The 25,237-nt window shown below is 54.1% G+C and overlaps 1 protein-coding gene across 2 annotated transcripts in view; it reads right to left on the bottom strand.

Moving 5' to 3' along the window:
* Nucleotides 1–8,481: 8,481 nt before the first annotated feature.
* The window catches only part of MAU2 (MAU2 sister chromatid cohesion factor), a 33,454-nt gene continuing 16,698 nt past the window's right edge, over nt 8,482–25,237 (bottom strand). Inside the window, exons 5-19 of one of the 2 annotated variants that reach the window (XM_027084818.1) lie at nt 24,958–25,052; nt 22,827–22,854; nt 22,303–22,458; nt 21,011–21,157; nt 20,833–20,923; nt 19,598–19,701; nt 18,929–19,006; nt 18,558–18,623; nt 17,117–17,203; nt 15,696–15,745; nt 15,418–15,495; nt 15,093–15,204; nt 12,105–12,195; nt 11,108–11,235; nt 8,482–10,730 (exon numbers count right to left, since the gene is read on the bottom strand). In XM_027084818.1, the coding sequence (XP_026940619.1) occupies nt 10,656–10,730; nt 11,108–11,235; nt 12,105–12,195; nt 15,093–15,204; nt 15,418–15,495; nt 15,696–15,745; nt 17,117–17,203; nt 18,558–18,623; nt 18,929–19,006; nt 19,598–19,701; nt 20,833–20,923; nt 21,011–21,157; nt 22,303–22,458; nt 22,827–22,854; nt 24,958–25,052 (1,386 nt within the window). In that variant the 3' untranslated portion in view covers nt 8,482–10,655. The remainder of the gene's footprint in view (nt 10,731–11,107; nt 11,236–12,104; nt 12,196–15,092; nt 15,205–15,417; nt 15,496–15,695; nt 15,746–17,116; nt 17,204–18,557; nt 18,624–18,928; nt 19,007–19,597; nt 19,702–20,832; nt 20,924–21,010; nt 21,158–22,302; nt 22,459–22,826; nt 22,855–24,957; nt 25,053–25,237) is intronic. The other variant, XM_027084819.1, reaches the window with a different exon arrangement.

Genomic DNA, 25,237 nt, shown 5'->3' with positions numbered 1-25,237 from the left:
TTCTTTCTTTCTTTCTTTCTTTCTTTCTTTCTTTCTTTCTTTCTTTCCTCTCTTTCTTTCTTTCCCTTCCTTCCTTCCTTTCTTACTTTCTTCCTTCCTTCCTTCCTTCCTCCCTCCCTTCCTCCCCTGTCCCTCCACTAGATAATACACTCCCAGAGGATAGAACTACATTCTTCAGTATACGCATAGTAGATACACACACACATTCAACATATACACAGCGGACTACATTTAAACCATAAATGCCTGTGTCATCCACCTTTTCTGAATGCCTGCTCATCTCTCCCCTTCACATCCCCTCTTCTTTTAGATAATAGCGTGTTAAGGACTGTCAGAACTGAGAGGAAGTTAAGCAATCAGCTAGTCCATCTTCAACATTTCCCAAATGCAGAGAGGGTATGACTGAGCAAGCCCAGCATCAAGGCGAGAGCCGAGCTGGTCTCTTGGCAAAGCCAGCCCGAATCTCAAAGGCCACAGAGACTCATTGCACTTTCGTGGTTGTTAAACCCCAGTGGCAGAGCAGGCGGCATCCTGTCTCCTGTCTTGAGTGGAATTCAGGAGTCCCCAGGGAGCTCTGGGCAGTTGCGGGCCGCGCCCCGTGGGTCACTCGTGTGCCTTTGTGAGGGCAGTTTCCTTGTCACTGCCCAGCTGCTTCCTGCCTCCATGTTAAGGCCTCCAGGCCAGTCTGTGGGGAAGCAGCCATCAGGGCTCTCTGCCTTTGCCTTCCACCCAGACCAGACCAGGCTCGTCCTTCCTGCTGCTGTTCAACCTCTCACGCATCTGCTCACCAAGACCCTGGTCCTCTTTATGAGAATTTTCTCCTGGATTGTTGCCAAAGCATAGACAAGCGAGCCAGGAGAGAAAGACATCCCCCCAGACATACAGAAACTATAGAAATGTGTCTCATCAGCATCATTCTCCCCTCTTCCTCCCCTGTGGTGGGCATGGGGCTGGCACTGGGTGGGTAGCAGGGTGAGTGGTGAGGATGGAATGAAAGAGGATACTTAGTGCTTCCATCTTATTTTGTCCTTTTGTACGAGTAACCTTTCAAAACTTCCCTCATTCATTGATATATTCATTTATTCCACAAATATTTAATGGGCCTCTAAGGAGGGCTGGGCACTGTGGGGTAGAGCGCCGTGGGCGAAGGTGCCGGGGATGAGGCATCTCTCTCTCACCTTGACCCTCAGGTCTGCTGTTCCCTTCCCCACAGGCAGCCACCATCACCAGACTCTCAAATGTCCCTCCAGAGAGGTTCTGTTCCATGTGCAGATGCATGGGGTCCACTTTGATTTTGTGCACACGCAGAGTCATGGCGCATGTGCTCTGATCTTTTAAACTGAAAGCAAATGTTCTGGTGGGCAATTCTCACCATGGAGGCAAGTTGCCACCCACAATCAGTGACCGGGACTGTTCTAGAATGTTCCTAAGAATGGAGCACCCTTAGCCCCACATGGCTGTTTGGTATAGAAAGCCCTAGAAACACCTGCATTGGGGCCTGAGGGGAAAAGGTCCTTGGATCCTTGGAGTAGGCATATTTCTACGTGTCTTGGGTTAGGAAAGGCTGAATCACTACTTTTGCTTAGATCTGGAAACTAACTTATCTTCTTCCTAGTGCAGGAGTCACTAGTGCCCCTGGGTCTGGAAACCTTCACTCATGCTCCAAATGATGCTGAGAGCTAGGGGCCTGCAGCTTAGGGGGAGATGGGGCTGTTGCGGGAATTTCAGTGCAAGGGCCCAGGTTCTCCACTGGAGCCGTCAGAGACCTGTGGTCATAGTGACCGTTCTGGATGCTGCGGTGAGCAAGTCGAATGGGGAGGGACAGACTGACAACAAAGTGAACAAGGTGATTTCAACCCCTGGTGATGCTGATGAAGAAAAGTAACCAGGGATGTGACACAGTGACTGGAAAGGACTCCGGCCAGGGCAGGAGTTGGCACCTTGTGAGCAGGTGGATTTGAGGAGAGAACTGAATCTTAACAAGGACTCAGCCTGGGGATGAGCATTCTGGGCAGAGGGGAGCAGTGGATGCCACAGCCCTGAGGGCACTGACCATGGGGCAGAGAGCAACTGGAGAGCTGGTGGGCAAGGATGAAGTGGGAGAGCTGATGTTGCAGGCCTGGGAGGAAGCTGGATTTTATTCTAATGGGAAGAAGTAAGCACGCTACAAAGCTCTGTGAGCTCTGTTTCCCACTGGTAAAATTCCTTGTTTGGATTCGATAATCTTCCAGCTCTCTGGTTTCATGCCTGTGTTCTTTTATTCAAAGATGTTATTGAGCCTCCAGGGTGGCCAGATTTAGCAAATGAAAACAAAGGATGGGGCTTCCCTGGTGGCGCAGTGGTTAAGAATCCGCCTGCCAATGCAGGGGAAACGGGTCTGAGCCCTGGGCCGGGAAGATCCCACATGCTGCGGAGCAACTAAGCCCGTGCGCCACAACTACTGAGCCTGCGTTCTAGAGCCCGCGAGCCACAACTACTGAGCTTGCGTGCCACAACTACTGAAGCCCTCGTGCCTAGAGTCCGTGCTCCGCAACGAGAAGCCACTGCAATGAGAAGCCTGTGCACCACAACAAGGAGTAACCCCCGCTCGCTGCACTAGGGAAAGCCCATGAGCAGCAATGAAGACCCAACTCAGCCAAAAATAAAATAAATAAAATAAAATTTATTAAAAAAAAGAAAAAGAAAAAGAAAACCTAGGATGCCCAGTTAGGGTGAATTTCAGATTAATGACCAATTCTCATGCAGTATAAGCCTATCCCACAGCGTCAGAGTATCTTCCATGTGCCACGGCCCCGCTAGGAGTCAGCTCAGCTTTGAACGATTTTCTTCACGCAACCCCACAGCCTACTGCCTTCAGAGGAACTGGTCAGACATGAAGGCTAGAGTCTGGTGTGACTTGGGAGAGAGAGATTAACCGGCTTCAAAAATCCACCTTGGCCCCAAATTGTGACCTTGAACTGGCGATTCCTTTGGGTGCCCCAACTCTTGTTAGATGCCCACATGGCATTGATGAAAATGCCTTTTCGGCGTCCCCTGCATCACAAACATGTATTGTGTTGTGTGGGGAGGTTATTTGGGTGGCCAGATACAGGTTCTGGCCTTTTTCATGAGAATTATGAGAAGGGAGGGTAACGTGTTCGGCACTCACCCATTATCCTCACCGAGGGTGTGGCTGTGAGAGACCTGAGGTAAAATTTGAACGTTGGAAGGATCCAGAGAGAGATGATGTGGCCATGGGCTCCTCGTCCCATCACGGGGACTGAGTTGACACTGCCATGGGGTCTGTCGGTGTGCAAAGCCCACCTGGCCCTGTACTCTGCAGACAAGGCATGTGGGTGTTTCCACAGGGCAACCCCGGGCATGGCCTTTGGCCTTTCCAGAACACAGTCAGGCAGGGGCAAATAATCCCTGGAAAACAACCTCCCTAAGTCAAGGTTTTGGGTCTCAGGAAAACTAGACGCTGTGAGAGAAACAGATCCTGTGAATGAGGGTTTCAGGTGTGGCCCTGGTCCTGTGGGGACTTCCTTCTGTTGGCGCCAGAAGACAGAACTTTCTGGAGGCAGGAAGGACTTCTTGGAGAGATGAAGTCCCTTTTCCTGGGGTGGGGGTGCCTCAGGAAACATCGTGGTGGCTGCTGGGCAGGGTGTTAGGGCTACAGTACTCGGACTGGGGACCCCGCTCTGAGGGATCTACTCTGGTTAGTTCGTGCTGGTGTCAGGAGGGATCTGGCCCTTGGTCACCTGCTGTTGGAGTCCATGTTATCCAAGGGGGTTAGTGACCCCACCTCTGTCATTGTCACCTTCTGACCCGTGCCCTTGCCTCACTTCAGCCCTGTCTGCATCACCGCCACCCGAGTTCACTTCTGGGACGTAGGCCTAAGTGTGGTAGGGGGAGAAGAACCTGAGGAGACCGGGAGACTTTGATCCTTCCCCTGGACTAGGGGGCTCAGTCACTTTCCCCAGCCATCAATGTCCTCCTGGACATGACCCAGGTGTCAGCTGTGCTTGAGGTGGTGGTGGACACAGGTGGCAGCCGCTGCCCTCCAGAATGCCACAGGCAGCCCAGATGCCCACCCAGCATCCTCTCTGGGGTGGCCAGACATGAGGGCTGCCCATTCCCTTCCCACAGTCTTGGTGGCCACGTAAGCAGAGTTAGAAACGCCGTCTAGCTGCCCAGCTCTGACTGGCTTGGCTGAGGGAGTTCTCCCCTGTGTCCTGTCACAGAGCTCCCCCACCCCCCAGGTCCCCTGGTTGTCCCATCCTACAGTGCACTCCTCCTCTCTCGCAGGCAGGACAGCAATCACTCCTATTTGAGGTCCATCATAGAGTTCCTGGTACAATGTCCACTCCCTGAGGGCAGGGACTTTATCTGGTGTGGTTCCTGCTGTGTTCCCAGCACCCAGTATGTGCCAAATAAATGTCTGGCAAGTAAATGAGGGAATGAATGGTGCAGCCCTGACACCTAGAGAACCATGGGGATCAGCGTCTCTGACCTACACGTTACAGGAGGGGAATTGAGAGGCCCTGAGGTAAAGGTCAGCCCACATACTTGCAGATAAGGACAGAGCCAGGGTACACTGGGGTCTGGTGACATCCAGTCCAGCCCTCCCCGCCTGCTTGCCCTGCCTGATGGGAACACTGCCCGGGGTGTCCGCGCCCCCTGGCGGCTGAGGAGCAGGCTGGGCCACCGGCAGCTGCTGGTGACACACAGATGACAGAGTGGGAGATTTACTTCCGGTTCACTTTACTTCTGAGCAGTTTGTACTTAACCCTTTAGGGGAGCGTTTGTGTTCAGAACCCTGCAGTAGCAGGACATCCTCCAAGGGCCACACAGACACTCGCTCTGGGCGGAGCATGCCTAACTGCAGATGGAGCCTGGACTCCAAGCTGCACAGACACATGATGCTCAGAATTGTGGTTAGAAACAACACGCAAAGCAAAACAAACACATGTTGACAAAGCGGTCCTCTTCTAAGGATCTGTCTTAGAGAGCTTTTCTGCATGCACAACAGGGATAGGACGAACGAGTGCTGATCTCTCCCACAAACTCCTAATTTAGTGTAAGAATGTTGTGATTTTTAAAATGACATTTGTTGGACTTCCCTGGTGGTGCAGTGGTTAAGAATCCTCCTGTCGATGCAGGGGACACGGGTTCGGGCCCTGACCCAGGAAGATCCCACATGCCGCGGAGCAACTAAGCCCATGAGCCACAACTACTGAGCCTGCACTCTAGAGCCTGCGCACCACGACAAAGAGTAGTGCCCCGCTCGCTTCAACTAGAGAAAGCCTGTGTGCAGCAACGAAGACTCAACGCAGCCAAAAATAAATATATAAATAAATTAATTTAAAAACATCAAGCCCCCAATAAAAAAAAAAGACATTTGTTGTAGCAGCCATAATGCATTGAGAGTATCATATTTTTCACAAAGGGACTGTAATACTCCCTTTATTTTCGAGTCCTTGAAAAAAGTATCAAAAAATATCCCTTGAAAAAAGTATCAAAAAATATCAAAGTGCTAAGAAAATCAAATTCACATAGAAACAAATCTTTTCCTTTTTTTCCCCAACGAACTGCATTGTAATCTCACCAAGTGAGCATGAATTTGTGGTGAAATACTTTTTAAATCGTCGGCAATCCCCCCTTCCCCTCTCAGACCCTCTGAGGACCAGCAGAGAGGGCGGTGGGGAGTGGAGAGGGTTGGGAGGGAGGGGCCTCCTCTGACCTGGGGTCAGCCTCCACTGGGCACCTCTGAGCTGACTGGGATTTTATTAGGGGAAGAAGCCACCGTGGTTCAAATGGAAGAAGCGATGCAAGGTGCTGCACAGACTAAACATGGCAGGAATCTCCCTGAATAGCTTTCTTTGTGGGGAAGTGTAAACCCAAAGAGCTCAAGGAAGCCAAGGGGGAAGCCAATACACACGGGGAATACTTTAAATTCCCAGGCCCCCAGGAGCCCATCAGCCTGGGGGTGTAGGGTCCAGGCTCCCCTGCAGGACAGCAGGGACCCGCTGTTGGCATTTTGGTGGTGGAGGGGTGGGACTGGCCACAGTGACTGGGTGTTCTGACACAGGCACATTGTGGGCAGGTGTCCACAGTGGCATCTGCTGGACCTGTCTGGGGTTGGCCCATGCGCTCTTCCCTCTGGGATGCCCCATGGACCTACACACCCTATGTCAGGCTTGGGCCAGGACGTTTCCCCAGTGAAACCCAGCAGCCATAAGGAGAGTGCCCCTGGCAGGGGGACAGGTGGGAGTGAGCACACAATGTTCTGAGACCATTCAGGGAGGAGGCTGGGCAGCAGCCAAGTGGGAGACATGACTGGGCCTCAGACAGACGGAGAAGATGGCCAGGAATAGGCAGAGTGACCGGCAGGATTTCTGAGGATTGGGGATGTAGGTGTCAAAGGCTAGTAACAACCCCTTCCGCAGGCATTTGATGCTCGGGCCAGCTGCCCTGGCCACCTGCTAGCCTCTGTGAGGCCCATTCCTGTCTTCCCCTCAGTCCTGTGGCTGCCTCCTGGCTGAGTTCCTGTCATCTACTTCCCAAGTATGTTCTCTGCACTGTGTCACTGTGTGGAATCACTCACACATCCAGTGGCCAGCAGTGCTGCCCTGGGATGACGGCCCAAAGGAGCCTTCAGAAGTGCCCCTGGAAGGCAGCAGTCAAGGCTACGTGGGCATCACCTCGGGGCACAGGGACAAGAGCAACACGAGGGCCTTCATGCAGCATGAGTGGCAGCCTGTGCACCTTAAAAGCACCTTAAAGCACGGCACAAACCAAGAGAATTGAAAACATGTGTTCAAACAAAATGCACAGGCACATCCGTAACAGCACTGCTCACGACAGCCACAAGGGAGAAGCAACCCAAAGCCCGTCAATGGATGACTAGATAAAATGTGGTCCATCCATTATCCAACAGAACGTTATTTAGCCATAAAAATGAAGCACTGATACATGCTACAACGTGGAAAAACCTTGAAGACGTCAGGCTGAGTGAAAGAAACCAGACACAAAAGGACACGATACATGATTCCATTTATATGAAATACCCAGAAGAGGTAAATCCAAGAGTGACAGAAAGTAGATTAGTGGTTTTCTGGGGCTGGGGTAATGGGAATGGGGAGTGACTGCTAATGGAGATGGGGTCTCCTTTTGGGGTGATGAAAATGTTCTGGAACTAGACAGAGGTGCTGGTTGTACATAGTGAATGTATTTAGTGCCACTGAATTGTAGATGTTTAAATGTTAATTTTATGTTATGTGACTTTCACCTCAAAAAGGAAGAAAAAAAAAAACCTAGGCACATGAAGGCTGACCCATGAGTTTTCTAAGAACACAGGGAATAGAACACCAGCCAAGCAAGAAAGTCTGCCTGTAGCAAGGGCCAGGACAGACAGTGCTGTGGGCCTCGCATGCCATGTCTCAGGGGTTTCCTCCCCCCTAGGCAGGGCTGGACTGAAGAACATCATCATTAGAGGGGAAAAGATGCAGGTTTCCACCAGGTCCTCCAGTCCAGGGCATCGGGTTCTGCATCCTCACACTCTGTAGTTTATAGCAGAAGTCTCTGTGGCCCCACTGGCTGGGTGGGGAAGGTTAGTCTTTGGGATGGCACATGTGAGGGGCAGACGGCACAACAAAGACACAGTGAGTGATGGCTCCCGCAAGTTATTTTACTTTGAATATATAGGAAAAGAAATCTACAAACGAGAAGCTATGTTCTACGGTTATGTCTTTTAAACATTTCTTGTATTTATAGAATTTTTTTCCTGATTAAAAGCACCAGCTGAAGATACAGACTGCTAAAAACATAAGACACTGCAAACCCATTAAAAGACCGTATGCCAAACATACTTACTGAAAACCCTTTAAGGAAACAAAGACAATGCAACCAACAAATTTACCAACTGTGCCAGGCAGCCCTTTCCGATTTCCCTGCCTGTGCTCCCAATAAATGGGATGGGGAGTGCTTACCCAAGGGGGAGGACCCTGGCCTCACCCATGGGCAACTGGGGGGATCCAACAGGGGAAGGCAGCTGGCAACTCCTGGACCAACGTCCCCAGAACCGTATGCCCTGAGGGCCACCACTGCTCATAGGAGGAAGTGGGAGGCGCACACAAGGGGTCTGACCAGCTTTTTTGTTTTTTTGGCGGTACACGTGCCTCTCACTGTTGTGACCTCTCCCGTTGCGGAGCACAGGCGCCGGACGCGCAGGCTCAGCGGCCATGGCTCACGGACCCAGCCGTTCCGCGACATGGGGGATCTTCCCGGACCGGGGCACGAACCCGTGACCCCTGCATCGGCAGGCGGACTCTCAACCACTGCGCCACCGGGGAAGCCCTGGAGTTTTATTTATCTGTTTTTTCCTGAACACTTAGCTATAGGACACTAGCTATAATGTCTCCCTGGGGGCTTGTTTGCGCTGTCTTGAGTTCTTATGATTGAGAAACTGTGAGGCACTGAATTTGGACTCACAGGAAGGTATTTATGACAGCTTTATGTAATTGAAAGGTGCTGCAGTGAAGGGGACATTCAAAGCTCACACACACGCACGCAAGCAGTACACGCGGGTTGGCTTCCATAAAGCTACAGTGGAATATTAAACATCGAGTACTGAATTCTTAACTGTAAACTTAAGAACTTAACCTTAACTTTACATATACATAGATAACAAAGTGGTCACTAAAAGCACTTTAACATCAGGACAGATGTTAAGTCTTGAGGTTCTTATTTCAACTGCTCTACATACAAAATGTCCTAGAAGCAAAGAAAGGTTTAAATAAATACACAGAGACAAGCATGATGTAAAGTGTGATTGAAGAAATGTGGGTCTGGAGAGGTTCGACAGTGTGGGGTCCTGGCCTGCAGGCGCAGCTTGTAGCAAGACAGGTGCTCTGTCCCTCGGGTGGAGGGGAGAACCTGGGGGGCACCCTTGAGGGGGGAGGAAGACAGGATGTGGACAGCTTATGACCAGATGTCAGACCCACATTTGCAGACCTCACTGGCCCAGTGGTGTCACCAAGGGGGCAGCCCCAGGGAGCATGGGAGAGGACCAGACTCTTTCGAGTGACCCAGGATGACACAGAGAGGACGGGTCCTCTTAGGACAAAACTCTGCCAGCTCGTCCCTTCAACCAGCCTGTCCCTTCAACCAGTAGCTCACTTGCATGCCTGTTGCGGGCCCCCAAGAAGCCAGTGGCCCACAGCAGGGAGGTCTGCTGACAGGCCTGCTTATGGCTAAGGCACACCCAGGCCTCAGGGCCCAGGCAGCTGACCTGAGCGATCCCAACATTCCTTCCTTCACGGACACCGAGGCTTCCAGAAACAGCCTTCACGGTGCTGGGTGACTAGACTTGAACCAACAAGCAGGTGTGACTAGCAAAACCACTCACCACCCCTCATCAGGGAGATGATCCCAGGTGCCGGAAGCTAAAGGCGGCAGCTGCTTTGACTACCCCCAACGTCACCATCACCTGGGGCACCTCCTCAACTATCCAAGAGGAGCACAGAACCAAGAATGGCTGGTTGGGCCTGGCAGAGCCTCCTGGGGTCCAGCTCAGGAAAAGTTTTCAATGCTGTTCTGAGACCCAAGGCAGGTAGGTTTCCCCCTCCTTCCCTCTGAAAACAGGGCAGGGGGCCAAGGGAATGGCTGCCTGCAGGCTGGTGGAGCTTCAGGTGTCTGCAAACATTCTCCGCAAAGGAGGCTGCAGAGCTGCCAGGAAGCAAGCCCCTATTATCCGGGACCCTGAGTTGGGTTGAGGAAGGTCCCTCTCCCCTGCTTCTTGCCCCGCACTATGGATGCTGACAGGGGGAGGGTGGCTGGTGCAAACACAGGAGTTTCTGCTCTGGGCGCCAGCTCTGTGAAGCCACACACACACACACACACACACACACACACACACACACACACACACGCACGCACGCACACACGCGCACCCCCACGGCTGGACAGTGAATCCAGTCAAGGCTCAGATGTTTGGAAGCCAAGTTCCTGGGTCCCCCAGGGCCCCTAGCTAGAGGCCCCAGCTGCCAAAAGGATGGATGCTGGACAGAAAGGCAAGCTGAGAAAAGCATTGTGGCAGGACGTGCATTTTTTGTCCCTGACATGAGCAATGACTTCTTCCCTCTAATTTTGGGCCAGAAACTGGTGTCTTGCCTCTGGGCACTGGAAGCTGCCATGAGCAGAGGAAACACTCCAGCGCAGCATAGAGGCCCAGGCGATGGAAGTCAAGTGGCACCTCGGTGGTAAGAACCACCCCTGCATGCAGGATCAGGAGCTGGCCGGTGGCTGGCACTCCACTCCCCGCCCAGACACACTCTCTTGAAGATGTGACTCAGTCGTGGAAGCAGGACTGGCAGCTCAAGTCCACTTTGAAGGATGGCTCTGGAAAGCTGGCTCCAAAATCCCACCTGTGAGCCTCAGCACCTGGACTCCTGGCACTCGGCAAGAACGGCCAGCCGGCCCTTCCTGGGAAGATGGGAATTGGCCCTCCACACTCCCCAGGGACTTGGAAGTTCTGGAGACAGTCGGGAAAGAAGCCTGGGGACAGCCACGCCAGCACGTCTCTAAGGAAAGCTCAAGTGCCATCTGGGTGGAAGTCGGGGACACACCAGGCCCCACAGAGGCCCAAAGAAGCTGAGTGGCCCTGTCCAGGGGTCTCACAGGAGGCTGGCCAGGCTGGTGTTGGGTCCATTCTGAGCTTGGAACTGCACAGGAGGCGGGCCGTCTGTCCACTGTTGGGGAAGAGGACACACAAGTGAGGTCCTTCTTAGAGAGAAGCAGGGGTGTGCTGGGCCACATGTCTGCGCCTGGAATGCTGCCCTCCTCGGGCTGGTCACCAGCGAGGACCCTGCGTCTTCCACACTTGAGTCAGATGGGACCCCAGGAAGCAGCCTGCATCACCCACTTGGGTTGGTGCTATCTTGCCCATCCAAGGGGGCTCTTGAGGCCAGGCTGAGTTACGGATTGTTGGAGAGATGGAAGGAGATGGTAGCCAAGTGTGTACTTCCCTCCTCAGGAAGCGTGTCCCCCAGGGGCTACAGACCAGGTGAGCTGGCCCCAAGGAGCCAACCAGCACCCTCATTTTGTCTCTCCCACCCTATGCCCGTACCGTGATGAGGTTGTGCTCAGGGAGGCTGCATGCCTCGATGTGGTCCTGGAGCAGCTGCTGCGAGAAGTTCTGGTGCATCTGGGCGGCTTCATGGGCATCCATGGCATTCCCGCAGGCTTTGTTCAGGTCTGAGGGTGGGATACGCACAACGGATGGGCCTGCTTTGGCCTGCCACTGCCCCCACATCCTCCCCTTGGGTGGAGCCCTAAAGTCAAATCCCAGCTCTGCCAGTGGGTTGCTGTGTGCCTGGCACATCACCTGCCCTGAGCCCTGTGTCAAGGTCAGCAAAGCTCACTTGCCAGCAGCCCTCACATGTGCCCTCCTGTGTTCCTGAGTCCTTTGTCCTTGGAGGTGGATGAGCAACAAGGCCCATAGGGGCATATATAAGGGCTGGTAGGGCACTGAAAGTCCCTGGGGCTCCCTGTGGATGCAGCACTCAGCACTCCCAGGGATTTCCCAGCCAGCTAGCTCTTGGGCACCCAGGAGCCAACCGGGAGCAAGGCTCACTTCTGAGGCAGGAGGACTGAATAGGTGCATAAAGTCCACTGCAGATAGGATAGTCCACTGCCCTCTACCTCCTCCCCAGGTCCCTGGGTGAGTCTATGGACCTCAGTTTCACAACCTGTAAATGGGAGAGCAGCAGTAACAACAATGACACCTGCTGAGCACCCTGGCTCGTCCTGCCTGACAGAAATGACTGCCATCCCCATTCATGGGAAAGAAACTGAGGCCAAGTGCCAGGGCTCACAGCTCAATTCTTCACTCAGATGCCAAGAACTAGCCTTGTGGGTCCCAGAGAGACAGAATCAGATTCTGCATAGATCTCACTATGTGAACGAGCCCACTGCCCTCAAACAGGGCCTCCTGAGAAGCCTGAGAATGTGCTAGAACTGGGGCTATGGCCTGCAGAGGCCCAGTCTGAAGCAGAGGCTTAGCAAGGCTTACCTAGGATCCTCTAGCCTTTGGCTCTACCCAGAAGCCCCAATCTCTTACTCACCTCTTAGCAGGGCCGATGACCACAGCTGCACTGACATGTCTGGGATCTTGCTGGCTAGCTGCATGGCTGGCACCACCATGTTGTTACTCTCCTGTCGATCGAGAGCAGTAGAGGAGTCAAGGGCGGGGGTTGGTGGTAGAAAAGGGCTGGTGGCAGGGACAGCGTGGGCCCCACCTGTGACCTCCTGCTGCTTGGCATATACCCACTCCTACTTCAGAGCCTATCTCAAATAACCCTCTCCGAAGTACTCCTCAACCACCTTGGAAAAATAAACTGCCCCCACACCTCAGCTCTGCACGTGCCTCCTCCCTGGGGTACGGCCATGGGCAACTCTATGTGCCTTTGTCTTTCTAGCCAGAGGAAAAGGCACTGGTGGCAGTCAGCCCTGGACCCATATCAGGAGCTGATTAGAAATACAGATTCAGGGGTCCCATGGCTGGGCAAAGGCAGCAGTCTGTCCTGGCAGGAGCAACAAGGGCTGAACGGACAAAAGAGAGAGGAAGAGAAGTTTCTCTTCTACGTACGAGCCTGCTCTTGTGCAACGCCATCTGGGACACACAGGGCTGTTGAGGCAGCAGGATGTTTGAACCCTCCAACCCTGACTCCACCACGTGATTGCAACAACACCCCCAGCCCCTAATCCCCAGGAGGAGCTGAGTGAGAGCCGCTGGGGGCTGTAAACACCCATCCTTGACCCCACAGTGACCAGCAGCACTGCTCTGACTCCACCCAGTCCAGAGACCACAGCCTGCTGGCCTAAATGTTGGGTTCAGGGTAACACTGGGAAAACTCCCAATGCGGCAATACCTTGCAGCCTGGGGGACACTTGGCATGTAGCCCAGACACATACAAATCCTCAAAACCAACTCCTGAGGCCCAGATTCAACATGGCCACGGTTGTGCAGGACATGCCACCACACAGACACAAAAGCCCAGTGACCTTATGCTGCCCTGAGATAAGCTCCAGGTGGGTCTCAAAACTTTTCAAAATTGAACCAAGCCCTTCTAAGACCTCAGAATGCACAGAACAGGAAAAACTACTCTCCCCCTCTAGGCCTGGGGCTGGGAGGGAGCTTCCAGGAGGGAGAGTCCCCCTTGGCTCAGGTTCCCCCCATGACAGCTTGGGGCTGCCCCACAAAACCTGGGTTTGAAGAGCGGTGTGATCCTGAGAGCAGTCCTGTATGACACCACCCACAAACTTGTAATGCCTAAGGACACTCTGGCCTGGCAGGCCCGGGGCAGGCAGTGTCTCCCCCAGACCTGGAGCTGCTTGAGGCGGGACCTGGGTTTGAGGACTCTTGGTGGCCCCACGTTACCCCACGTGGGCCCAGGCACAAAGGGAGCAGCAGAGGTTCCCAAATAAGCTCTATAATTTCCTCCGGGACTGTCCCAAACATGAACCAGAAGCTGCAGCTGAAGAGCTGCTCTGCCCATCCTAAAGGCGGCTTCTGGACAAACAAGAGCCAACAAGGTCTGGGTTCTAAGCCTAGGTTTGCAGTTTGGGGCTGTGTCACTTTTTTTTTTTTAACTTTATTTATTTATTTTTTGGCCACGCCATACGGCATTCAGGATCTTAGTTCCCCAACTAGGGACTGAACCTGTGCCCCCTGCAGTGGAAGAGTGGAGTCTTAACCACTGGACTGCCAGGGAAGTCCCTTTTTAAAAATTTTTATTATTTTTTAAAAATTTGGGGCTGTGTGCCTTCAGTCTCCCCATCTGGCAATGAGGTAATCACAGCCACTGCACCAAGACACAAGGCAGTTGGCCTACACTCAGTGGAGCCTCACGTTGAGCACCTTGTCCCTGCCTAACCCCCAGATACACACTGAGGCCACTGCCCTCACTGTGCTCAGTGAGTAGTGTGACAGGTATTGTAGAAGGAGTGGAGCTACACTCAGAAGGGAGAACTTAGTACTGGTCCTCCTCCTTTCAGGGTGATGATACCCCACAGGGTTCAGGCCACAGCTACAGGGCATGTTGGCCTGGCAAATGCTTACCACATGACTGTGGGGAAGGGGATGCACCAGGCTCCTTAAAAGCACGCACCCTTCAGAAGCCCCGGGGCTTGATCAGATAGAACTTTATGGGCCAAGACAAGTACGCTGCACTATCTGTCCCCAAAAAACAGCTGAAGTGCATTTGGCTAAACTACGGAGTTGATGCAGCTTAAAAATTCTCACTGCCATTAGAAAAAAGCTCCAACACAGTGGTGCACAGAAAGACCAGACATAAAATTATAAAACAGCCTGATAAACAAAACCTATGCATGGGCAGAGGCAGGCAATGGAAAAGAGCTGGAAGACACAAGACACGCCATGACTTTCTCCTTTGCTTCTCACACTTTCTATGAGAAATAAAATACATGCCGTATTTTATACTGACAAATGTTTTCTTTAAAAAATTAAAGACCCTGTATGGTCGATGGGTTAGAGCAGGTGAGATATACATACACCCCCAGATGGGGAGACTCGGAGTCAACTGATCCCACCAGAGACCAGTTGGCATGGGTGGGGACCAGGCCTAGGGGGGCACTGTTGGTGAGGGTAAAAACACAGAGTGCACTGAAGACACCATGTGTGATGGGCAGAGATGGAATCCTTGGGATTGTGACTGAGAGGACACACTCCTTCTCCCCAAGTATTAACAGGAAAGGGAACCTGCCCTCAGCCTTGCCAGTTTTGGGCAGCCTGACCAGCTCTAGCTCCACTGAGCCCTGGGGCTTTGCCTGACGACTGCCCATGACCAACACTGGCCCTGTCTGCCCCACAGATGCATCCTCCAGGGATCCAGAGCTCCCCCAGCCCTGCCTGCCCAGGCTGGCTGAGCCAGAGTGCCTCTGCCCTGGCTGAGCCTCACGGAGCAATGGTGGGTGAGGGGTCAGTGAGACGCGATCATTATGGGGCACAGAATGGGAGGCACTTCCTTGCTAGGTTCCCCCCACTAAGCACCACCCTGGCCCCATGCCCCTCAGCCTGACCCGACACTCACCCTATGGTTTCCCAACACATAGAAGATATGGCCCAGGAGCACAAGGGAGCAGGCTGTAAGCCGGTTCAGGTCCTCTGCATTGGACATCTTCAGGGTTTCCCGCAGAAATCGCCTTCATGAGAAGAACAGATGATGAGGCCCCATTGGGAGGCCTTTGGGGAAGAAAAAGCAGCAGTGGCCTTGAGGTCCTGAGCAGAGGGCCACCCACCCCATTGGGCAGTGGGTGGGAAGGGCAGGGACAGGGGACCTGGGCACATGCTGCTGGGGGAAGAGAAACACCGGGAGGTGCCGGGCACGAGGCCACCTGCCCTCTCCCAGTACTCACTTGGCCTCGTTATAGCGTCCCTGGAAGAAGGAGAAGAGCCCACGCACGTAGAAAGCTGCTGCTCGGAGGCAGTGCGAGCTGAGGGGAGAGCGGAGTGTCACACCTTGGTGGGGTTTTTGTGAAAGCAGCAGATTTACAAAAGGGGAGTGGGTGGGGGTGTATGAGGTGTTGGGGTACATGGGGCAGTCTAGGGCCCCACAGGTGCTCACGCCACCCCAAAGAGCAGAGAAAACATAAGATAGCTAGTAAAGTAGAACTCAGGGCCTGGGGCAGCCTACCTGACAGGGAAGCTGTGGTCTGGATTGATCCTCTCCAACAAACTGTACAGCTGTGAAAGAAATGTCTGCAAGTTAGGATAATTCCACATTTCTAAATATGAGAGCTCGGCCCCAGATATGCTAGTAAATTGACTAGGGCTGCCTGCAACTTCCTGAGGAACGTGCCCGTACCCCAAATCCCATGCCTGTAAGCAACCTGCTGGGAGAAGGGGCAGGACCTGCAACATCACTGACATCTTAGGTGCCCTTTGGCTGTCATATGGAGGGTGTGCTGGTGGATGAGGGCTGAAGTGGGCTGAGGCTTCACCCAGTACCCACACAGTCCCTTCAGGAGGCAGACAATGGGGTGGGGGTGGGGAGGAGACACAAGGGAACCAAACTCCTCCGAGACCACCAAGGCCACACCAGGCCCTCATGACCCTGCCCACTGTGCTTCCTGACTACTGGAGCAACTGCACTGGGCTTTCTTTCTTTTTTTAATAAATGAGGTGTTTTTAAAAAATTAATTATTTTTTTTGGGCTGTGTTGCGTCTTCGGTGCTGCACGTGGGCTTTCTCTAGTTGCGTCGAGCGGGGCCTACTCTTCGTTGTGATGCGTTGGCTTCTCATTGCTGTGGCTTCTCTTGTTGCGGAGCACGGGCTCTAGGCGGGTGGGCTCAGTAGTTGTGGCACACGGGCTCAGTTGCTCTGTGGCGTGTGGGATCTTCCCAGACCAGGGATTGAACCCATGTCCCCTGCATCGGCAGGCGGATTCTCAACCACTGTGCCACCAGGGAAGTCCTGCACTGGGCTTTCTACCCAAAGCATTCAAGCTAACCAATCACCTGGGAAGTCAGCTAGGCTTTTTGTAGCCAAGAGGTGATAGTGGCCTGAACTAAGAAATGAAGGCCACAGGGGTGGAGACAAGTGGCTGAATCTGAGATACTCTAGAGGGGTCAGGTTGGGGGGGATTGCAGGGATAAGGAGGTGTTGCAAGGGGAACCTAGTGGGAGGGACTTATCCTGCGAGGTCAAGCTCTGGCCCACCTCCCCGCCTCAGCAGGTTGGGGCACCAGAACAACCTAGGGGCCTAGTGCAGACAGCTGCCCAAGCTGTTGCTCCTCATAACTGAGCCATGAGGCCTCACCAATGTTCTAGAACAGACATCTCAGGGTACAAGAAATTGGGTTTTTTTTCTGAGGGATTCAGTAAAGCTTGGCTCGTTTTCAGTAGGGAAAAGTGCTAACTGGCTATGGGAACGTTTCTGTCCTAGACTTGGCCTTCCCCCAGCCATGCCTACGCTCCGCTGCGTGGGACACCTTGTTGGAGGGCAAATACGCCAGGGCTGCTGAGATTTGCTGGTGCCCAGGACAACACTCCCCCCACGCCCCCCTCCAAGTAAGAGTTGAAACAAAGGATACCAAACATGAAGCATGTCACCTACTACCTCTTGGTGTCTATTTCCTTCCCGTATATACACACTCGCCAGATTGGTCACGATGAAGGCCCACAGCTCCTGGTGATTGGTGAGCTGGAATGGGAGACACAGGGCATTAGGGGGCTGGGCTGGGCAGTCATGTCACATGGGGGCCGCTTGGCGGCATCAGAGCCACCCAAACGCTCCACAGTGGCTACCTTGGAATCTCCTTATTATTTTCATTCAAACACACACCCCTTGCCTCCTAAACCCAAGGACAACAAAACTGTTAGTTCTTTTCATCATAAAACAATCACCCACGTTATGGGAAATTCCGGAAACAGAAAAGAAAAGCCAGTCACCCTGATCCTGCCCTCAGAACACACCACAGCTTGGTCTATTCTCTGCTGTCTCTCGGTCTGAGACCTGGCTGGGCCCTCCCTCTATGCCACAGGTGGTAACCCCAGGACCCGTGTGCTGACACAGCAGAGGAGTACGCTGATCCTCGGGGAGGCAGGGATCCTGCCTGGAAGAAGCCGAAGCTGTTAGAGACCAGAAATGCTTCTAACGGCTGGTGGTGGACAGAGCCTGATCCCCAGTTCTTCTGGGGGGACAAGAACGGCCACGAGAGGGACCAAGCTGAGCGGGCTAAGCATTCCCAATGGGGCTGAGGGAGCGCAGCTGTGAAGGAGGCCAAGGGTGCCTGGGAAGCACAAACTCCACCTGGAGGCCCCTGGCAGGTGCCAAGGAGGTCCAGAGGGTCATCTGATCTGAGCAAAGATGCTCCAATATGTTTGTCATGGGACCACAGGAACAGCGTGTGGTTGGGGGTCACGCGGGGTTTGGGCCCAAGTCCTGGCTGCACCACCACCCCTCCCCCAGCCAGTGGGGAGGACTTCCTGGGACAACATACCATCCGTCGGGAATTTTGACGTTGAACCAAACAAGCAGCAGCCACTTGTGTAGGAACTGAGATGGGGAAGGAGGGTCCAAGAGACCTCCATAGGGCCGCGGGCAAGGTGGGGTGGTCCTGGCACCACTGTAGTGAGCAGCACCAGCCGACCAGTAGCTGTGACACAAGTCACAGCTGTGACACAAGTCAACGCCACCTGGCAGGCTATCAGGAAGACTGGGAATCGTGAGCGAAAGTGGCTGAACAGGCCATGGCACCAGCCCTGAGTCAGCTGGGGAAGCCCCACTGCAGGCTAGCCAGGAGCCCCCGTGCCCACAGCTATCCCTCATTAAGCTGTGCTGCGAGTGCTGGCCTTGTCTGCAGCTGAGCAGCACAAGACGTGACACAAAGCCCTGGATAAATGGTGCATCACTGTCACCACTGGCATCAGGCTGAATGCTGGTGGAGTCACCCGCTGACCATGGTTTTGTATGGCTGTTGTCCTCATCACAGACCACGCCCGACTCCTTACTGAGAAGCACTGCCTGCCCCATAAAGCGAGGGCCGGCACCTTACCCGCAAAGCTGTGGTGAACTGGGCTTCAGCGTTGTCCATGCAGTTGACAGAGACACAATACAGGCCCTGGAAGAAGAAGATGCTGAGGGCTCAGAGCCACATGCAGCTTGCCCGGGGCTGCACAGCTGCACCCAGGCGAGCCTGACAAGTGACTCTACTGAGCTAGCTATATCTGAGCTTTACCCTGACAGACAGGGAGAAAGATGGCATGCTTAATTATTCCTGCCTCCCGGGACCTAAGTCAACTTGGACTTGATGACATGCTTGTCAGAGTGAAGTCCACAGGGAAGGTTCTGAATTCTGCTGGGGGTGGTGGTCAGAGGGTTACTCGCAGGGGTGGGGTTGGGGGCGGGCAGCCCTCATGCACTCACCAGCAGTGTATGCAGCTGTGCTGCGTGGTTGGAGAAGAGCCGGGGGGATTGCTGGCACAGCTGACAGACCTGGGAGATCTGCCGGGAGAGAGCATGTCTGACATCACTTGGCCTGTAATGTGGGACCCAGTGTCCCCGCAGCATTGAGGAGAGACCCCAAAGCCGGTGGGTGTGCCCATGTCGTGCCCACTCTAACTTGGGCACAAAATCCCAGCGGATGTGCCCATTGTGAGGATTAGGCACAGCCTTGACCTCTTTGAGGATGGTGACCCTTGTCCATTACCCGCCGTCTCCCTTTCCAACTTGTGTCTCAGCTGTACAGTACCTTCACCCTTATCAAGGCCCCCATGCCCTTTCAGGAAGGTGGGCATCAGGGATTACGGATCACAGGGCAGGAGGAGTGCTAGAACTGCCGTCAGGGGACCCTAAAACTCCAGACCCCATGTTCCTTGGGCATGCCAACTTTTAGGTAAAAGGCTCTGATCAGTTGTGTCCACACAGGGTCGTGGACTGCCAAGTTATAGTCATATGACAGATGACGTCCTGCTGACACACACTGGCGACACATTTACATTCTCCCACACGACACCCTCCGAGACCCAGCAAACTCAAACCACTCTACCCCTCAGCCTTCCCACCCTGTGTGTGTGCAGCCCCCAGTGGCCTCACCTCCTGAAGCGCTGTGGCCTTGTGTCCTGTGACGAGCCTGCACATGATGATGTGCTCGAGCAGGATTACTTGGAAGGAGGACAGAATGGGGCTGCAGTCGAGCACTGGGGGTGAGAGGCAGGGGTAAGCATTCGAAGCGTGGGCAGAGGAGACAACTGAGGAGACAGTGACCCCTGCCTCCTAGGGGCTTCGAGCCCTCTGGCCACACCGGGCCCATAGCTACCTGGGTCTGAGCCCACTTGCTCCGCTGGACATTGGCCCAGCACCCAGTCTGTCACCTTGCTCGGTGTCCACAGCACCCTTAAGCGAGGGGGTGCATCTCCCTGTCTAGGTGAGGAAACAGGCTCATAGCAGGCTTTGGTAACCAGAGTATTGTAAGAGCAAGAAATTCTGGAGGGATCTGTCTTCCATCCTCACCACACCCCGACCCAGCTGAGTGCTCAAGGGCACTCTGGACACAACACATTCTAGAAATGCTGAAGTTGTCTGGGAGACTGAGACCACGTGATAGGCCTCAGGCAACAGTGGGGGGACCCTAGCTTCTGGCTGCCCCAAGCGGCTGTCCTCACATTGGAACCAGACAGCACTTTCCCAACTCATCTGAAGGGAAAGAACCGCAGCCCCCGCAGGCGTCGTTGGTTCTCTGGCTCTAAGGCTCTTCCCCAGCAGCACTGACAAGGGCACAGGGAATGAATGAGGTTAACAGGCGCACAAGCCAGCCAGGGATGTGTGGGGCCCTGGGTTCCTACTAGTCAAAGGTCCTTGATCTCACAGGATGGATTAGTCAAGCATCCAGGAAGAACCCAGGGCCTCCAGAGGACCTGCTGTCAGTCAGTTCCAATCCCAACCTCACCCTGAACACAATCCACATCACGATACTGATAATAGACAGCAAAAGCAGCCAACACCTGTTTCAACTGAGCACTGCCGCCCCAGCAGCCCCCAGTGGAGTCCCGCTAACCCTCGTGGCTATCTTGCATAGTGAGGGGGACAGGACAGAGACGGCACAACCACCCCACAACACAACCCCTTGGGGATCAAGGATCCAGTCCAGGCCTGGCCTGCTCTGCCCGAACCTGGATCGTCCCCATCTGCCAACTGGCGTAACACGACCCATGGGGCAGGGACCTGTGCTGCAGTCTTTAAAGGTCCTTCAGGCCCAGCATAGGAGGTGGTGATCGGGCCGCCCCCCAGGGGGCTACTTGACCCACTGAGCCCCACAGAGCCTGACTTACTCTTGAGCTTCTCCAGCTGCATGAGAGCCTTGTCTGTGTACTTCTGTGCCTTCTCTAGGTAGCCGGCTTGCATGGAGTGCATCACAGTCACCTGGTGACAAGATCAGATGGTGGTGGTCACTGGGGCCCTCTCCTCTCTCACCTGGGCCACCAGGCCCCGGTCCCTCCAGGGACTCACCAGGTAGACAAGCACGCACATGTGCTCCTTAGGCAGCCAGTGGAAGAGGTCAGCGGGGTTGCTGGGCAGGATCTCATCATCGTGCAGTGTGGAGATGGTCTGGATGCACTGCTGCAGCTGCTTCAGGCATGGCTTCACACTCTTTACCTGCAGCAGGCAGACAGCAATGCACACCTGAGCACCCGTCTGCTCCTATCAGGTGCCAACCACTCTTAGGAGGCAGATCCCCACAGTGGCAGCTAGCCAGGTCCTGCCTGCCCATCGGCCCCTCAGCCCTTCCTTCCCAGGAACTCCTACCACACCCACCACTTGCAGGAAGCCCATCCCCCCAGATGGGTCAGCCAGCTTTCAAGGCACAGGGCAGGGCCAGGAGGGTCATCTGTGGCACTGAGGCTCCACCCCCCCCCCCCAGCACAGGGCCCAACACCAAGGCCTGGGAAAGGCCTGTTCAAAGACCCTGCTCCAGCCACATTTTCTCCTTCCTGCAGTGACCCCAAGAGAGGAGGACACGGCTGGTTATCCTGGGGGGTGTGAAGTGGCCACTCGGAGTCCTGCAGGTGCCGTGGTTTATACAGACTGGCCTTTCTGCACCAGGAAGCCCCATCCCGAGGCCCTACAGGCCATCTCCACAGCTGTCAGCACCCTGTGAGAATTTGCACTGTGCTCCTATGTGTTGACTGAAGCGCTCGGCCCAACAAGCAAAGGTGGGTGTGCGTGGGGGAACTGAGGAAGCGTGACAGGGTGGGGAGGGTGCGTGGAGCAGCACCTGTCCAAAAGGCTGAGACGTTCCCCCACGTACAGGTGCAGCTGCTCCTCAACCATATGAGGGTTATGGGCTTTTTGTGTATGTGCCTCAAACACAGCTGATTTTGTTAGTCCCTTCTCAACTCCCACAAAGCTGTCATTAACTGGGGGGTGGTGGACAGACACTGCTTGAGCACCTGCTGTATGCCAGGCACCATGCCAGAATCCCCAGTGTATTTTCTTGGATTCCCCAAACTGCCCTCAAGGTCATTTGACCATTCACACACTGAGTAGATGTGTGTGAGGTCACAGCTATTCCCGCTATAAGGGCAGAAATGGGACAGACCCATTCCGTGAGTGCCCTCTGTCCACAGAGGCACAGTACTCATGCCAGAGCACGACAGGGCTGTGGGGGAATCGAGCCCCGAATGACAGACGTGCCCAGTGGTGAGGGACAGGAGGAAATCACAGAGCTGATGTCTTAGCTTACAGGCGCACCCACCACCTGCCTCCTCCCCAGCAGCCCTCAGGTGAGAGGCACTACATACCTGCCCAGCATCCAAGTAGTGGGTCACCTGGAGCACCAGGAAGAAGACACGCAGAGACTCTTTCTGGATGGGGTTCCCTTGCCAGTTCTCAACTATCTGTCCACAGAGGGTCAGTAGTGGGTGGACTTCCTGCAACTTGCGCTCCATCAACAATAGCTGGGGAGGGAGAGGTGCACGTAATGGGAGACCCTCCTGGTACAAAGGACTGCCACCCGCCTGCCCACGCGCTGTGGGACTGCTGGCACCACGAAGGGAGGGTGCATAGCCGGGCTGGAACCTAGGTCTAGGCAGCTCCAACCCAGGCTGCTCTTCCATCAGCACAGATCCCACAACCTGGAACCTGAGTTTTACCTCTGAATCCAGCTGGGGGACACAGGCCTGCCCCTCGTGGCTGCCTGCCATGCGTGAGGGTCTGGGCGCCTGAGGGGCCACAACATGGCAAGCAGGCGAGGCTTTGGCAGACCTCATGGGGACCCGGCCTCACGTCCACCATACCAGTCCCATCCCATCCAGCCTCCACTTACCATCCCTTTGCTGAGCAGGAACAGTGCCCTGGAAAAGAGAGGGGTAGTCAGGTCTGGGAGACTCAGGCACCCCCTGGGATGACTGTGCCATCTCAACATTCACAGGAACCTAACGAGCCACCTCTGGGACAGTTAAATGGATGACAATGGACCCTGGCCAATTAGGTCTGTTTTATTTCTAAGAGGGCTCTATTTTGTTCTATTCTATTTGTTTTTAGCTTTTTCCTGTTTAGACACTCGTGTGGTTCAAAAGCTCAGAAAGCAGAAACATGTGCTCAGAAAGCACAGAGGGGCAGGGTACAGGACAGCACATCCACCATAACCTTACTCTCGCTGACACAGCAGATCACAGGTTCCACGTCTGGGGACAGCACAGGGTGAGGCAAGGAGAGAAGGCGGGTAAGTAATCAGCCTCAGGTGCCCAAACCGAAATCTGCACCTCACTGTGGCCCCTCTGTGCCCCCACCTCCTTGCCTATAACCAGCCAAGCCCCCTTGGGCTCTCCTGAGGGCTAAGGGGATGAAACTCAGGAAGCCTAGGCATGTCAGCAGCCTCGCTGCCCGCTGTCCCCACCCTCAAGGGTGGCGTGGCCAGGAGATTTCTACTGTCTCTCTTAAATCTTTCTGCACTTTCTAATAAACAAGCACGTACTGCTGTCATCAGCAAGAAAAATAATAAAATGAACACATTAAAAGGTTTACGAGACTGCCAAAAGACAGAGGAGGGCAGTCCAGCCTCACCCCAGTGCCTAGGGGCTGCTCACGGCACTGGCGTTGGGACAGGCTTTTAGGATCAGCTGTTGGGCTGTCGTCACAGTTTGTTCAACATCTAAGTCTTTGTCCTGCCAGTCTGTGCAGAGTCCCCATGTGCTGCAGCTGACACCCCGTCAAATGGGCATCATTCCAGGTGAGTAGACTGAGGTGGGGGGGGTCCCAGTCACACAGTGAGAGATGTCTATACTCCCAGCCACCTCGCCATTCCTTGTTGTTACCTCACGGTGTGGACACTCTAGGGTCTACTGTCTGACTGCTGAAATCTAAGGCCTCGAACTTCACGTCAAGGTTCCCATATTGTCACATCACTAGGCCATATGCCCAAGATCAGAAGTTCTGTGTCAGGCGACCTGTAGGCGTCATGCCCTAGTGAGGCCCACCCAGGTCCCCCGCCCACAGTGGTACAGAGACCTGTTTGAGGACACTTGTGACTGAACATGTGCAGTGTGTGGCCATCCCCATGCCCTGCAAGGCATGAGTGTCACCCTGAATCCAGTGATGGCCACAGCACGAGGAGGATAAGACGGGCCAGGAACACAGACCAGACTGTGTGACAGTGTCCATCCCAGGGCAGGTTGGTCGAGGGATGACAGCCTGTGGGGAACTGTGTGGACCCCTGTGAGCACTTGCAAGTCCAGAGCTTAGAGAATGGAGTTAGGGACTGTTCTGTCCCAATAACCCCATGGGACAAGCTTAGATTTTGTGTTTCCAGAATCCCAATGCACAATAGAATAAGAGCGCTGCTACCTGGAGTCTGGAATCCTACTACAGAGGATTCTTCTCTTTAGGGGAAAAAGAGACAGACTGGAGGCTCTCTTAGAGGGCACACAGTGAAGCACTGGTGGCCTCTGACCCCTGACCCCAACCCCAGGGCATTAGCCTCCAGGTAGTCTAAGCAGTTTCACGCATAACATGAACCTATGTCCCTTCTTTTACACAAATGTCCACTTACTCTGTCTCCTGTTATGTATCTAAAAACTCCTGGGTGTCCCCTGAGTGGGGACACTGGTTGCCAAGCACGCTGCCCACACTCTCTACAAGCACCACTCTCGCACTGCACCAGGAAGGGGATCAACCCAGAAAATCATACGAGCCCTTTTTATTTCAAGAGATACTAGAAACGTGCAAGTGCTGACGGTGCTGAGAATGCCAGCTGCCCCTCACAGTCAACTCAACTTCTTACTTCATGAATCGATGGGGCACAGCATCTCGGTGCTGCCTTAATTTGCATGTCTCTTACTATGTATAAGGGTGGCCATCGTTTCATGCTGAAATGCCATTTCTATTTGTTGTCCAGGATCAAGATGGCCAAATTCTTTCCAAGTAAGAGGAGGAGGGGCCAGGGAGAGAGTGCCTACCGTGTGTACTCAGATCCCACCACCCGGGCGTACTCGGCCCCCACACCCAGGAGGTCACAGGCTGACACCAGGTCCTTCTCAAGTGTGTGCAGTTGCTGAAAAGAAGAAAGAACAATGACCCTCATTTCCAAACCACTTGCTTTACAGTACCTGACCTTATGGCTGGCGAGTTAAACTGAACCTCCCTACATCAACAAAATTGCCTCAGTGTCAGTTTTCAGCTAAACTAAGCATATTATCTCATCAACAGTGTTTGGGTACAGAACTCCACTTCATTTAT

This window comes from Aethalodelphis obliquidens, unplaced genomic scaffold (assembly GCF_003676395.1).
Source record: "Aethalodelphis obliquidens isolate GAN/ISIS:26980383/991018 unplaced genomic scaffold, ASM367639v1 scaffold53, whole genome shotgun sequence".
Taxonomy (NCBI): Eukaryota; Metazoa; Chordata; class Mammalia; order Artiodactyla; family Delphinidae; genus Aethalodelphis; species Aethalodelphis obliquidens.
Note: the sequence above shows the minus strand (reverse complement) of the source record. Positions and strands in the feature narration are given on the sequence as shown.